The sequence below is a fragment of the Populus trichocarpa genome, chromosome 11 (assembly GCF_000002775.5).
Source record: "Populus trichocarpa isolate Nisqually-1 chromosome 11, P.trichocarpa_v4.1, whole genome shotgun sequence".
NCBI lineage: Eukaryota > Viridiplantae > Streptophyta > Magnoliopsida > Malpighiales > Salicaceae > Populus > Populus trichocarpa.
This window is the reverse complement of record NC_037295.2, coordinates 9,307,948-9,324,572: the sequence shown is the minus strand read 5'-3', so window position 1 is coordinate 9,324,572 and position 16,625 is coordinate 9,307,948. Positions and strand designations below refer to the sequence as shown.

Below are 16,625 nucleotides of genomic sequence, written 5' to 3'. Positions count from 1 at the left end.
CTGTCTTGAATTGTTACTATCTAGACCTTGAATTGTTACTGTCCAACAGTTACTATCTAGACCTTGGACCGTTACTGTCCAACCATTACTGTCTTAAACTGTTACTGTCTAGATCTTGAACTGTTACTATCTAGACCTTTGACTGTTACTGTTCGACTGTTACTGTCTTGACCTTGGACTATTATTGTCTAGACCTTGGACTGTTACTGTCCAACCATTACTGTCTAGACCTTGAACTGTTATTGTACAACCGTTATTGTCTTGAACTGTTATTGTCTGTAGATGTTGCATTCTGACTTCTTCTTAGAGTTTTAACTATATCCAGAGTTATAGAACTCCGTTTCAAGCGAGGTTGGTCGTGTTGGAAAGCTATGACACAGGGCTACAAGTTTCATGAAGGAAGGTGAACCCAATTCTTCCCTCACAATAGTCAAAATTGATCATCAACGAATCAGACCTACTGCCCTACAGGGTCTGTAATGACCCAGTCTCAGTTGGTGACCCATTACTGGAGTTCTATAGCTCCAAATTGAGAAAGACCAATTTATTTAGTTACTCAACATCCAAAACTACAATTTATATGAAGGAACTTGATCCTAATTTCTTCATCCTCCTACCCAAAATCTCTCTGAAAGTTAGGAGAGGAAACTGTCCAGATTCGTCAACCTTTCCATTTACACATAACACATGAATTTACTTAATTTTAACAACTAATACTTTTTTCCCAATTCAAGTTTAAGAACTCTAATCTATAATTCAACATCAAGGCATCAATTCATAATCAAATTTGAAACGACTCATAAGACCATGTTTAGAACACCTTACCCGGTTAGAATCAAGGTTTTGATCTTCAACCAGTCGAAGATTTTCAACTCCCTTCTCTTTTTTTTCTAATGACAGCCGACCCTCCCTCTTCTCTTCTTGTTCAAATTTTCTTATTAATCTCTTGCCCACAAGTGTTTATTCTACCTATAAACCCATAATCTTGGATAGGTTCTTGAAATTTTGGTGTTTCTCTCTTGATTTGCAAGAATGGATACAAAAACTCTATTTTTTCTTTCCTTATGGTTGCTGCATATTTTTGGTGAGAAGATGAGTATTTATGCTCTATAATTTCTCTTATTTGCATTTAGACCCCATTTCCTTTAAGTGTATTGTTTTGCCCCCACCTCTTTTCATTTCTTATAATCCCACCTCACAACTTTTAGTTTATTTTTTTTTAATTTAATCCAACCCTCAACATTTTCGGGTTAATTTATAATGTCTTGAATATTTCATTCGAAAATTTATATCCAAAAATTTTTGAATTCCCATTTTTATTTAAACCTTTGCATAAATTTCTTCACTTTTATTCCTCATTTATTTAGTTTGCAATTTACGCAACCTTTATTTTCCCAGGGTTTAGAGTTTTTTTTTAATCTTTTTACTTAAAAAAACAATAAAATACACGTGTCAAGGTATGGGTTGTAGCTGGCCCATTTGGGTGGCGCTTGAGGAGGCTTTCGATGACCAAACGATGGCTTCATGTGCGATGTTCAAATCATTTCGGAGGCTCCTCTATCACTTAGTAGCGTGTGTGGCAAACAAACCTCCAATTTGGTGCTGATGACCTTTTATTTTATTTTTCTTCTTTTCTCTCTCCTACTCGCTTTTCATGCTTAACCCTCTAAAATTTCAAAGAAGCCTTTCAATTTGTATTTTCTTCAGATATAGTTCATGTTCTTTTGATTGCTATTTGTTTTATTTGGAATAATTGATAAAATTATAATTATTTTTTCAATTTTATTCTCATTCATTTTTTTTCTATCATATTTGATCCTTATTCTTTTGATAGCTATTTTTTTTATTTGAGATAATTTTTAAAATTGATTTATTTTGATGATTTCATTATCCTTCAATTTTATTTCCTATTAAATTTGATACTTATTCTTTTTATTGTTTTTTTTACTTTGGCAAATTTTTTAAACTGAAATTTTTTTCAATTTCAACATTGAATTGGTTGGGAATTAAGTTTTTTTATTGAGCTCGAATCTAGAATTTCATGAGTTGCAAGTTTAGAAGATTCACTTGGATTTCCTTGGGTTTTTTTTCCTTTTTTTAAGCTTTTTTTTTTCAGTTATATTATTTAGCATTTATTTAACTAGAGATTGAAATCCATTATTTTTTTTGTTTTCTATAGTATTTTTCACTAATTTTAAAAATGACATTGGATATCTTGGGTTTTTTATTTATCGTTCTTTGTTAAATTTCACTTTTAAAAAGAAATCTTGTTTTTAAATTAAATTAAATTAAATTAAATTAATTGATTAAATATAAGTATGGTATGCTCACTTCATGATATTTTATTAGGTTTGATTTTTGGGTCGTTGCTCTTATGACATGTGCGATATCTTTCAGTGTTGCCAGGCATCCTTTCACGGGAGCATTAGAACCATCTTGGTGAGCTCTTTCTGATGGTAATATGATGTCCACAACGGAGCGACAATAAACTTTCATCAGGTTTTTCTTTATTCTCATCCTAAATATGATATTAATAACTAATTTTTATCATTAATTATTGATAAAAAATTTTACTTTATTTCTGGTCGATGTTTTTTAATCATATTATTAAATTTAGATATCTTATTAAAATCAATTATGTCAAAAATCTAAGTTACTTTTTTTTAAAATACTATTATTGTCTAAATATTTTTTTATATTTAAAAAATTAACTCAAACGGCCCCGTTTGTTTACTGGAAAGTAGTTTCCTTTTGGAAAGTGAATTCCGGGGAAAGTATTTTCCGATGTTTGGTAGTGTAATGAAAAAAAAGTTGGAAAACACTTTCCAGTGTTTAGTTATGTCTTGGAAAATGAGCTGGAAAATAAATTATTAATGCTTTATTTTTTTCAAGTTTATTAAAATAATGAGGAACAAATCTTACAAATTAAAAAGTTGAATGAGAATGAAATTGAAAAAAAAATATAATTTCATAAATTATGTCAAATAAAATAAATAATAATCAAAATAATAGAGATCAAATAAAAAATTAAAAAATTGAAAGATAAAGAAATTAAAATAATAATAATTAACATTTCATAAATTATTTCAAATAAAATAAGTAACAATCAAAAGAATGAGGACCAAATTTGATAGATAAAAAATTTCAATTAAAAAATAATAAGGGAAAAGAAAAATAAAAATGAGGACCAAAGTTAATCTAAAAATTAAATTCTAAGGGATGAAATTAAAAAACAAATATTCAAAACAATATATATATATATATATATATATATATATATATATATATATATAGAGAGAGAGAGAGAGAGAGCAATTAAAAGTTTGAGGACCAAATTTGATATAATCAACAAATAATATGACATTTCTAAATTTTTCACAACTTTCAAAAAGTGTTTTCCGCCCAAAATAAAAGGAAAACACTTTCCCACAAACCAAGTCAAATTTCTTTTTTACTGGAAAGTATTTTTCGTTAATCAAAAAATATTTTTTATTAATCAATTTTTTTAATAATAAATAAACATAGAAAAATTTAAAAATCAGATAAACAAACCATCCTAATTCTTCGCAAAATCAATGCGTTTCTATATGTTGCTTTGTTTGGGGGTGCCCCACGCCCCTTGGACGTTTTTTTTTTCTCCTATGTTTGGACTTTCTTCATTCTAATAAATCTTAGATTTGTGATGTTTGAATGTCAATTCCCAAGTGCCCTTGCTTCCCTTACATGTCTGAGACGGACCTCCATGCAAACAAAACGCTCCTTCACTCTTTTTCGGTTTTTCCCATTTGTATTTATACCCCATTTTGCTCTCCCTTTCTGTCCAAAACACATCATTCCCCTCCCTACTGCCCTTCCTCCGTCCTCTGTTTCTCAAAAGAAACGAAATTATCTCAGAAAACATACATCGCATGGCTGCTTCTAATACACCCTACTCCGGTGTTAGGGCCAAAACACAAATCCCTCATCATCTCTCCTCTTCAATAGTGGATTTGGGCTCCATCTCCTTCAACAAGAGCAAGTCTAATAGTAAAAAAACGAAAATCCACTCTACTCTACACTCTCCTTCTGTTCTCCATTTCCCAACACAACCAGGAACTTCCGAAGAAGACTCCTCGGTAACTGTAAATCCAAAAACCAACCGTTACCAACCACTGTGGAATTTCCTTCAAAGAGCAGCAGCTACAGCCTTAGACATGGCAGAAGCTGCGTTGGTCTCACACGAGCGCCAACGCCCACTTCCCAAAACAGTGGACCCACGCGTTCAAATTGCAGGAAACTTCTCTCCCGTGCAGGAGCAGAAAGTCCGGCGATCGCTCCCCGTGACCGGAACAATCCCCGAATGCATTGATGGCATTTATGTCCGGAATGGAGCAAACCCTCTTCTTGAGCCCGTCGCCGGTCATCACTTCTTCGATGGAGACGGCATGGTCCACGCTATGAAAATTGAGAAAGGCAGTGCAAGCTATTCTTGTCGTTTCACTGAAACGGAAAGGCTAAAACAAGAGAGAGGACGCGGTCGGCCAGTGTTTCCTAAAGCAATTGGGGAGCTACATGGTCACTCTGGTATCGCAAGATTGCTCCTATTCTATGCTAGAGGACTATGTGGGCTTCTTGATCATACAAAAGGAACTGGAGTGGCGAACGCAGGCTTGGTCTACTTCAATGACAGGCTTCTTGCCATGTCTGAAGATGATCTTCCTTACCAAGTACGAATCACTCCTTGCGGTGATCTTGAAACTGTTGGTAGATACAATTTCAATAGCCAACTTAAGCATTCTATGATTGCACACCCAAAGATTGATCCAGTTTCTAAAGAGCTCTTTGCTTTGAGCTACAACGTTGTTCAGAAGCCGTATCTAAAGTACTTTCGCTTCTTTCCGGACGGTAAAAAATCACCAGACATTGATATACCTCTACCAGTCCCAACCATGATGCATGATTTTGCTATCACTGAGAATTTCGTGGTGATCCCTGACCAACAAGTGGTATTCAAGCTTCAAGAAATGCTAAGAGGTGGCTCTCCTGTTATTTACGATAAGAACAAGAAATCTCGGTTTGGAGTTCTTAACAAGAATGCTACTGATGCCAAGGACATAATTTGGGTGGAATCGCCGGGTACTTTCTGCTTCCATTTATGGAATGCATGGGAAGAGCCAGAATCCAACGAAGTTGTGGTTATTGGGTCTTGCATGACTCCACCGGACTCCATTTTCAACGATTACGACGAGAGTTTAAAGAGTGTGTTATCAGAAATCCGGCTGAATTTAAAGACAGGTAAGTCCACTCGCCGCCCCATTATTCAGGAATCATCAAATCATGTTAATTTAGAGGCTGGGATGGTGAACCGGAATCGGCTTGGAAGACAGACAAATTACGCTTACCTAGCAATCGCCGAGCCTTGGCCTAAGGTTTCAGGTTTTGCCAAGGTCGATCTTTTCACTGGGGAGGTTAAAAAGTACATGTATGGTAATAAAAGTTATGGTGGTGAGCCCTTTTTCTTGCCAACAAATCAAAATTGCGAAACAGAAGATGACGGTTACATTCTTGCTTTCGTTCATGATGAGAAGACATGGAAGTCGGAGCTTCAGATAGTGAATGCTAAGAATTTACAGTTAGAAGCTTCAGTTAGGCTGCCATCGAGGGTTCCGTACGGTTTTCATGGCACTTTTATTGACAGAAGGGGGTTGGTGAATCAGGCATAGCTGCTGTATATGGTACAAGCAACCCCCTTCTGGAGGTTAATTTTACCAGAGGGATTGCCTCCTTAGAGGACAGGTCCCCAGAATCTCCTGGACATTTAAAAACCTCAGAACCATTTTGGTTTTGCTAGGTTAATTTTATGGGTTTTAGTCTTTTACTTCTTTATAATTAGTTGGTTTTATAGGAACCAGCTGGTTTCTGCTTCTTTTCATTTGTCCCTTTTCTGGTCAGTTTACTTTTGCGTTGTGGAAAAAAACAAAAGAAGTTGGATTCCTCTTGTCCTTGGATGGTCTTCTTCTCTTTCACCACATGTAGCTTGCGCGTATTAAATTTTACAGCTTTTCTTACATGCTTAAATTTAATTCACAGTTTATATCCTTAACTTTCCATGCCCAATGCTACCTTCTTCTTTTTTAATGGGTTAAAAAAATATATAAAATAAATGTTTTTTTTTTGTTACGATCAAAGTGATGCGAAATCGTTGTTGGATTACTTGACACTTAAATTATTTTGCATCTTTGTAAATAATTTTTATTCTATCGAATCATTGTTTTTAAATTGATTAAGATTGAATATTTTTTTTTTAGTTTAACGTGGGTGTCCGGGCCAGCTTGCGCGCACCTCGACTAATCCCACGGGCCCTGAAGTTAACGACCATGTAAGCCTCCAGTGGCCATCATATGAGCAACCACAGGGCTCGAACCTGAGACCACAGAGGGAGCAAACCTCTTGATCCCAAACTCTTACCACTGGGCCACCACCTATTGAATATTAATTAGTGTAGTTGAGATTAATATATATTATATTTTTTATTTTACAAAAAAAAAAAATTATTCTTGTAGTATAGGGTATAAATAATACTTGAAACTAATATATAAGTGCTTATTTAACAATAAATAACAAGAATTTAAAATCATTAAGTTATCTTATATATACATAGACTATTATGCTCTGATCTTAACTACATGTTACTTTGATTAAGGATGATAAATAGGCAAATATTGAATAAATTAAACACAATATCAAAGTATTTGAGTGATCAAGAAATGATTCATTGTCCAAAATAGATTAGAAAAAATTCTCCACTTGTTATCAAATTGTATTAATTATGAAATCCTTACGTAAGATAGAATAGAGAAATTCTTATTCACATAATCAATGACTATCATATTAACAACCAATATGACAGAGCATACACATTTTGTTATTAAATATTTATATCAAAATATTATTAATAATAGGACATTAATTACATTGAGAAATTGTTTGTTAAAAGGTTAGTCAAACCATAAATGACTTAACTAATATTTGAGAGGTCATGACACATTACTAGATGTTGCATTTAATTTTTAAATATAAATTAATTAATTATTAAATTGATGATAAATTAAATAATTTGATTTATATGATAGTATTTTAATTAGGATTATAGTTTATATTTGAATCAGTATATTAGAAATTTAATGTGTCACACATATTAAGAATCATTGGTGAGAAATTAAACTCGAAAAAAAAGAAAGTCAAGTATAGCTTAATTATAAAATAAGTTTTAGGAATTTAGGCACTAAAATGTAGCTTATATAAGGGATTAGAATTATAGACCTAGAAAAATAAAGTAGAAACTTTACTATATAAATTTCTAATAATTGTTTAAAATTTGAATATGTGATGGGTTTTTTTGGAAGCAAAAAGATATTTTGCTATGATAAAAGAAGTTAGATTTTTTTATAAATACAAAACTATGACTAGTTTTTTTACAAATACAAAGCTATGATTGAATTTTTTTTTCTCTTGAAAGTAGAGAGAAGTTAGAAGTAATAAAGTGTTAGAAGAAAATAAAGTATTAACATTTTAGGTTTAGGATAGAAATTGCCAGTCCACAGTGAAACGATAAGCTATATTTATTTAATTTTTGTTTTTGTTTTTTATGCCTTTATAGGTTTTTCTTTTTTTGCTTTTTTCTTTTAATGATTTTTTTTGTTTAATTTAGTTTGTTAATGTTAATTTTTTTTTTGTTATCAGACTTTCATGACACAGATCCCGGGTTTGACGGGTTAACCTGGTTTGACGAGTTAACCCGGAATTTTTTTTCTTTTGCTTTTCTTCTTTTGAATTAATTTTTTTCGTTTAGTTTAGTTTGTTAATGTTAAATTTATTTCTATTTAATTATCAAACTTTCATAACACGTATCATGGCCTTGACGGCTTAAGCTGGTTTGACAGGTTAACCTAGTTAATTCTGGGTTAACCCGTCAATTTTGTTTTTCTATTTAGTTATCAAACTTTCATGACGCGAATCCCAAGTTTGACGGGTTAACCTGGTTTGAAGGGTTAACCCAGTTAATTCAGATTTTTTTCTTTTTCTTCATTAGTTTTTTTTCTTCCTGTTTGTTTTTTTCTTTGTTTTTTTCTTTTTAATTAATCTATTTAATTATCACACTTTTATGACACGACCTTACAGTCAGACCTACATCCAAGGCTCTTAGGTCCGGTGGTGCAGCCAGGACTCACTTAAACTTGAGTCATGTAAGTTTAATATTATTATTAATATTATAAATATTAGTCTTGGGCCAAGCGTTACAGCTAGACCCAAGGCTCTTGGGTATATCTTTGCAGAAAGACCTAATACTCTTAGATCTTAGCCTTTTTTGATGTTTTTTATGCAAGAAAAAAAAATTAACCCGTGGCATATGCCTTTGTTTTTTTTCTTTTTCTTTCCTTTTTAAGCCTTTTACTGTGGACTGCATTAGTCCACAGTGAAAAAGTTGATGCCTTTAGTTTCTTTTTTTTGTCATTTTTTTTGTTTTTTTGTTTTTTAATTAACTTTTTTTTAATTTAGTTTCTTAATATTAAATTTTTTCTGTTTAATTATCAGACTTTCATGACACAGATCCCAAGTTTGACGGGTTAACTCAGTTGATTCAGATTTTTTTCTTTTTCTTCATTAGTTTTTTTCATCCTATAGGTTTTTTTCTCTTTGCTTTTTCCTTTTTAATTAATCTTTTTTTTTAAATTTAGTTCATTAATATTAAATCTTCTTTCTATTTAGTTATCACATTTTCATGACACGAATCTCAGGTTTGACGGGTTAACCTGATTTGGCGGCTTAACCCAGTTGATACAGATTTTTTTTCTTTTTCCTCATTAGTTTTTTTTCTTTCAATTTCATCTTTTAATATTGTATGCAGTCCACAGTTGTTGCGATGTCGCGGTCGTACAAATTAATTACCCTAGCTTCAAACACAACACACAAGATAGTATAGAGCAAGCAAGGGGTCGATCCCACAAGGAAGATTCAAGTCAGATTTTTATGCCAGATGATATGCAATTTGGGAGGGGGGTTTGGACATTATCTATGCTAAAGCAAAAGAAAACAGAAAACTATCAAGCGAAATTAAATAAAATCAAAAAATTATCAAGAGAACAAACCTTGGTCGCAAGCACACATCCACCTACAGAAATCAGAACTGATCATTAAAACGAAACATCAATTTATATTCTGAATATTTATCTCTTCTTAACATTGGTTAGTTAACGGATCTGCCGTATAACTAACCCTAACCATCAAACAACCACAGTGTTCGGATTAGTAATTTAATTCAATGGCAGCCTTAAGAACTAGATAAGTTGAATAATCAAGAAAACATAACTGTCCACAGTCTATGTTTGATTTGATTGAATGTTCTCCCTAAAATTAATAACGTAGATCCACCATAATTATCACTACCAGAAATTCGCTAAATAGCAACGGATTTACCGACGGAATATTTCTGTCGGTAATTTGAGGTCGAAATTACCGACGAAAACTTTTACGTCTGTAATTCAGTCGGTAACTACCGACAGACACTTTCCGTTGGTAGTTATCGACTGAATTACGGACGGAAAAGTTTCTGAATTAAAAAAAAAAGGTGGGTCGCTGATATGGAGGTTTTGGCGGGGTTATTTTTATCGACGGAATCACCGACGGATTCAAAATGGCAGATCCGTACGGTGACGTGTCGATTTTTCCATCAGAAACACCGACGGCATCACCGATGGAAAATCCATCGGTGAAACCGTCGGAAAAAGTTAATATATGTCCTCTTTGCCGACCCTCTCCTCCCCTATTTCTCCTTCTTCTTCCTAATCCCAATTCTCCCCATCTGCAAACAACCAGCCCCCCCTCCCCCCCCAAACAAAAATCTCCCTCATCTCAGCATAGCAAGTTATATTTTTTGAAGTTTTGTGGTCACAGCATCCGTGTTCTGATTTACCGACGGATTTTATCAATTTTTGTAAGTAATTCTATCTTTTTAAATTTTAACATTTAATTAAAAGTCAGTTTTATTGTTTTTTTAGTATATATATTTTGTTAGTAGATGTACATGTTTTATTGTTATTTCTCAAACAAACTTGTAGTAGATGAATGTATAATTCTATACCTGTTATAGTTAATTTGTTTTAGATTTTATAAGATTGTATTTGTTTGTTAAATTGTTAAAACTTTATGGAACTATCGAATTACATGTGCTGTTTTGAAATAATTAATAGCTTGCTTAATGGGTTCGTTTAAAGTTTTATCAATGGTATTGCGGAGTGGTAATTTCTGTAAATTTATATATATTAATTTGTATAGACGTTGATAAATGATAATTAATATTTAATATTTATGAGAAGTTGTGATTGGTTTGTTGGATAATCTCGAGGTAGAGTAATATTTTTGCAAGTTTATTTACCTAACTTAGTTAATTAATACATGATGTCATCATAATTTTATAGAGGTTCGATATAAGTCATGGATGATCGTTCATGGATGTATCGAGATTCACCCCAAGGATTGTGGAGGATTGATTATTGTAACGGGGTTCAGGGTTTTATTAATTTCGCAACATCTATTCCCAGAAATTTTACTGGAGGCGGTATTAGGTGTTCATGCAGGAAATGTCAAAATAAAAAATATCTGCATCCAGATGTTGTAATGATGCATCTTCTACACAAAGGGTTTATGGAGAATTACCAGCGTTGGTATGCACATGGAGAACTATTTGTTAGTAAGAGGAGAATGAGAGAAACGGTGGTTGAGTCTACTTCTAGTGCTAGCAACGTGCATGAAGCAGCAAATGACAACACTAATCCTTACAGAAATATGGTTATGGATGCAATGAGAATGAATCAAGGTAATGTCAGTCAATGTCCAATCGTAGAAGAAGAACCTAATGCAGATGCAGCTAGGTTTTTTGATTTGTTGAAAGATTCTGACGAACCATTATGGGATGGCTGCACGAACCACAGTAAATTATCGGCCGTAGCACAGGTGTTCACCATCAAGTCAGATCACGGGTTGAGTGAGGCTGAGTATGACAAGATTATTGAATGGGCAAGAAGCATTTTACCTGAAGGGAACAGGCTGAAAGAGAACTTCTATGCTGCGAAATCCATGATGAAACCTCTCGGTTTAGGATACCAGAAAATTGACATGTGCCCTAATGTTGCGATGTCACGTTCGCACAAATTAATTACCCTAACTTAAAACACACAAGATAGTATAGAGCAAGCAAGGGGTCGATCCCACGAGGAAGTTAAGTCAGATTTTTATGTTGTACGTTATGTAATTGGGGGGATTTGGTTTATGATTATCTAAACTATGGCAGCAATTAAACTAGCAAACTTATCAAGATAACAAATCTTGGTCGCAAGCACATATCCACCAACAGAAATTAGAACCGATCCTTGAAACGAAAATTGCAGTTTATGTTCTAAAATTTTATCTTTTCTTAACGTTGATTATTTAACGGATCCGCCGTATAACTAATTCTAACCAACAAATAATCAAAGTGTCCGCACTAATGATTCAATTTAATGGCAGCTTTAAGAACTAGATAATTTCATCAAGATTAACATACAAGTTGTCCGCAGCTTGTGTCACTTTGTTCAAATGTTCTCCCTAAGTTCAATAACGTAGTTCCGCCATAATTATCAAGCTTAGTTGCTTCACAAGTTCATATATCACAACTCCAGTTTTGATATTAAACTTAGCAATAGATTGTTCACAACAATAACTTAGAGTCCACTCTAGCAATCATCAACAACAATCATATGAAATATGCATAGGAAAACAATCATACTCATTCATAACATAAACTGAAAATAAAAGAAAGAATAAATCTCACGGTTCTTGAAATCCGAAGGTCTTTGCGTCCTTACAACCAAGAAAAGAGCTTAGCCTTGCATAACTATTGAACAACCAAGAGAATTTGTGTTTATTCTCTGCTGGCTGCTGCCTTCTTCTGCTCTCCCTCTTTTTTTGCTGGCTGTCAGCCCCTTCTCTCTTTCTTTTTATATGCTAAGAAACCCTAGTCTCTATTTTACAAAATAGTCCTCCCTTAAGTTGGCAGTTTACATTTAAGTACTTCAATAACTATTTTCCCTAAAAAGGAGAACTAGCCTTACATGAAATCTTCAAGCTTTGACTTAGAGGAGCTAAATTGCTGAAATAAAAAATTGGACGCCGGTTTAGATGCTTCAGAACGTAATTTGGACTCGTTTCTTCAAGAAACCTGTTTGCTGGCAGAATTCAGTTGCCATCTTTGAAAATTCATATCTCCCTCATATGACATTTTTGTTGGGTGAAATTTTGAACGTTGATAGGTCTTTAAGTCAGGAATCCAAAAAAATTGACTTTGCATCAATTGGACTTCTGCAGCTCCAGATATTGAATTTTGAATGGCCAAAGGTCAACATTGGCAGAATGTGAGATTTGACTTTGCAGGATGTGATTTCCATGATCTTTCTCTTTTTATTTTTCTTGCATTAAATTTCCAGAAAGGTATGGATGTTAGCTTTTTAGTGCCACTAGAATCACTTCATTTCGACCTCTAGAACTCACGCTCTGCACAAAACATCGACTGAACATCAAATCTGCCAATTACCTCCAATTTACTTCTTTTTGCATCTTTCATCCAAAAGTGCCTTCAAAACATAAAATAAGGAATATCAAGGCATTTTATATATATAACATAGGCTAAACACTAGTTAAATATGGGTGAAACTATCGAATAATATGGTTGCATCACCTAACTTCTGCATGTTATACTACCTTGAAAATGCTGAGATGACCGAGTGCATGACATGCGGGCATTCCTGTTACAAACCTAGAACTGGTAGGGGAAAGACTCTAGTGGCATATAAAAAACTTAGATACTTCCCGATCACACCTAGACTGCAGAGGTTATTCATGTCACAAGGACTGTTGAGCACATGACATGGCACCGAGCACATGACATGGCACCAAGCACATGATGCGGTTGATGGAGTGATGGTGCATCCTTCTGACGGCGAAGCATAAAAACTCTTTAACAGTGTGCATCCTCACTTTTTAGCTGAATCAAGGAATGTGCATCTTGGGTTGTGTACAGACGGAGTCAACCCATTTGGGTCATTTGCTGCTCCTTATTCTTGTTGGCAGGTCATACTCACAGTTTATAACTTGCCACCGGGAATGTGTATGAGGCTGAAGTTCATGTTTTTATCTACTGTCATACTCGGTCCAAGCAGCCCGGGGCGGAATATAGATGTTTGTCTTCGACCGTTGATTGATGAGTTGGCGCAGTTGTGGTCCTCCGGAGCTTTGACTTATGATATATCGAGGAAACAAAATTTCCTTATGGGGCGGCTTTGATGTGGACTATCAATGATTTTCCAGCTTATGGAATGCTTTCTGATTGGAAAACAACAAGGCATTCACGCTAGCAAACGGAGGTAAAGCTTCTTTTTTTTATTGTCACCGTCGCTTCTTGCCACTTAATCACAGGTACAGAAAGAACAGAAAAGATTTCTTTGTTAGTAGAGTTGAAAAAGATGTTGAATCCCCGTGTCTTTCTGGTGAAAAATTGCATGATGTTGTCTCAGAGTACGGTGACATTTTGTTTGGCCTTCAATCAGGTAAGCAAAAGTTTCCTAGTTTTGGTTTGACCCATAATTGGGTAAAGCGGAGTATCTTTTGGGAGCTTCCTTATTGGAAGACCAATCTGCTCCGCCATAACCTTGACATCATGCACATCGAAAAGAACATGTTTGAGAACATTTTCAACACCATCATGGATGTGAAGGGGAAGACAAAGGACCACATCAAGGCTAGATTGTATATAGCTTTATACTATAACCGTAAAAATATGGAGTTGGTTTATGATGAGTCACGGGTCGCAAAAACAAGAGCAAGCTTCTTGTTAGAGAAAAACGCACAACTGCTAGTCTACAAATGGCTTAAGAGTCTGCGTTTTTCGGATGGACATGCATCGAACATATCAAGGTTGGTTAATATAGAGGACTGCAGATTGTATGGAATGAAGAGTCATGACTACCACGTGTTTATGCAAACACTCATCCCATTAGCTTTTTGTGATTTGTTGACAAAAGGAATATGGGATGCACTCACGGAGATCAGTCATTTTTTCAGAGATATATGCTCCAGCAAGTTGAATGTTGAGCACATTGAGAGGCTTCAAACGAATATCATCGAGACACTATGCAAACTTGAGATGATATTCCCTCCATCATTTTTTGACTCAATGGAGCATCTCCCTATACATCTACCGTTCGAGGCAAAAGCTGGAGGACCGGTCCAATATAGATGGATGTACCCATTCGAACGGTTAGATATTACAGTTGCAATGTAATTCATATATAAAAGTATTTTCTATGTTTTTCTTAATTGAAAATACTTGATTAATTCAATGCTGGTACTTGTTTAATCTCAAGAAAAAGGTTAAGAACAAGGCGCATGTTGAGGCTTCGATATGTGAGGCCTATATTGTTGAGGAGATCTCAACATTTATCTCATACTATTTCGAACCTCATCTAAGAACGAGAATCAATTGCGTTCCACGGTATGATGATGGCGGTGAAGTGCCTTCCAGTGGGAACTTGTCAATATTCTCCAATACTGGACGACCCACACATAAAAATGTCGTAAGAGGAAGATATTTGTCGGAAATAGAGTTCAAACAAACACACAACTATGTTCTATTTAACTGTGATGAGCTGAGACCTTTTATTCAGTAACTTTATACTAATTAAACTTTGTTAGTAATATACTGTTAATTATATATTGTAATATCATACACTCATTATCACTTGTAGGCAACATCGACAATATTTGCTCTCCAATAACTCACAGCTGATCGAATCACAGATCTTTCAATTACAAGATAAACAGTTTGCCACGTTGTTCAGAACACATGTAAGCACTATCACAAACTCATTCTAACTTGCAAAATTACTGTATGTATGCATGTCATTACGAGATTCTCATTCATTTACTGTTTATTGATGTACATTACATACAAGGTTTATCAAATGGGAAGGAGTGCGCCTAAGTCATTGTCTTCACTAAGCCTGGGGCCTGAAAGAAAATGTAAGTGCTACAACGGGTATTTTATCAATGGATATGTTTTCCATACTGAAAAATACGGGCAAGGAATAAAGACATACAACAGCGGTGTTTGTGTTAAGGGATCCACTAGTAGTGAGTTAGAAGTTGACTACTATGGTAGATTAGAAGAGGTCGTCGAACTGCAATATCATGAGCAGAATAGAGTGTTTTTATTCAAATGCTATTGGTATGACACGACTGACAGAGGAATCAGAGTTGATCCGCACTATGGTCTGGTCGAAATCAACTCAAAAGCTAGACTTCGCAACATAAACAATGTCTTTGTTTTCACAAAGCAATGTCAACAAGTTTATTACACATACACCCTTTTATTTAGAAAGGATCGATCAAGAGTGGATTGGTTGTCCGTTTTAAAAACAAAACCTCGGGGTCGTGTCGAGGTTGTTCAGGATGAGAACGAAGACACAAGTGTGCGAGATGAAGTCTTTCAAGTTAGTGAGTTGGTTGAACCATATCGAGTTGCTCCTTCGATTGAATTGGAAGAAAATTCAAATTTTCATGTTTTCAATGATAGTGTTGTTGATGTTGACGCAGAGGAGTTGAATGTTGTTTTAAGCTCTAGTGGACAAGCAAATGTCGATGAAGAAGATGATATCCATATTGAAGATTGCGATGAAGGTGAGACTATAAAATTGATGACGAAGAAGAAGAAAATTCTGACTAACTATCAAAATGAAGCCCTGTATAAAACCCTTTTTTTCATGTAATTTAGATTATGGATGATATATTTTGTAACACGAAATATTTATTACTTGAAATGCCACAATCACGAAATAATTACTTGAAATAATTATAGATCATGGATGATATATTTTGTAACACAAAATAATTACTTGAAATGCCACAATCACCGACGTCTATATCGACGGAATAAGTCCGTCGGCATCTCATAGAGAGTTCGAAAATAATTACTTGAAATGCCACAATCACCAACGATAATACCGACGAATATATTTTCGTCGGTAAGTTGGCGGCGGGTCAATTTTACCGACAAAATTACCGACGGACTGTGCGAATTCCAAAGGGTTGTGCATTAAATGCATCTCTGACCGCGTGATCTTGCCGACGGAATTACCGACGGACCACGAAAAATATGGAGGGTCATTAAAAATTTTGGTGCGAAATTCAAAACTTACCGACGGATTTTTGACACTTCACCGATGGAATAAATTAAAATAATAATTAATTTTATTTCCGTCAGTGAATCTGTCGGTAAAACTGCCATATAAGTTCCAGCGACCGCCTCTTCAGTTCATTTTTTCTTCTCCTCAGTTTTTCGCCGATTCTTTTCCTCTCCATTCTTTAAAGCTTTCACCTGCAATCTCTAGCAAGTTTTCTTGTGAATCTTCATCAGTTTAAAAGGTATGTGTTTCTTCTATTTCATTTTACTTTAAGGGTTTTTTTTTTGCTATGTTTTTTGTTTTGGTGTATTTTTTGTAATGTAGATAAAGTATTGAATTCAACACATTATTAAAGTAAGCATAATTCATTGCTAA

General features: G+C 34.4%; 1 protein-coding gene across 1 annotated transcript; it reads left to right on the top strand.

The window, feature by feature from the left end:
* The first annotated feature begins 3,908 nt into the window (after positions 1-3,908).
* Positions 3,909-5,783, top strand: LOC7497045 (9-cis-epoxycarotenoid dioxygenase NCED2, chloroplastic). Its single transcript, XM_002316674.4, has one exon. It carries the CDS (start codon positions 3,909-3,911, stop codon positions 5,700-5,702), a length of 1,794 nt encoding a protein of 597 aa, XP_002316710.2. The 3' UTR covers positions 5,703-5,783.
* The last annotated feature ends 10,842 nt before the right edge of the window (positions 5,784-16,625 follow it).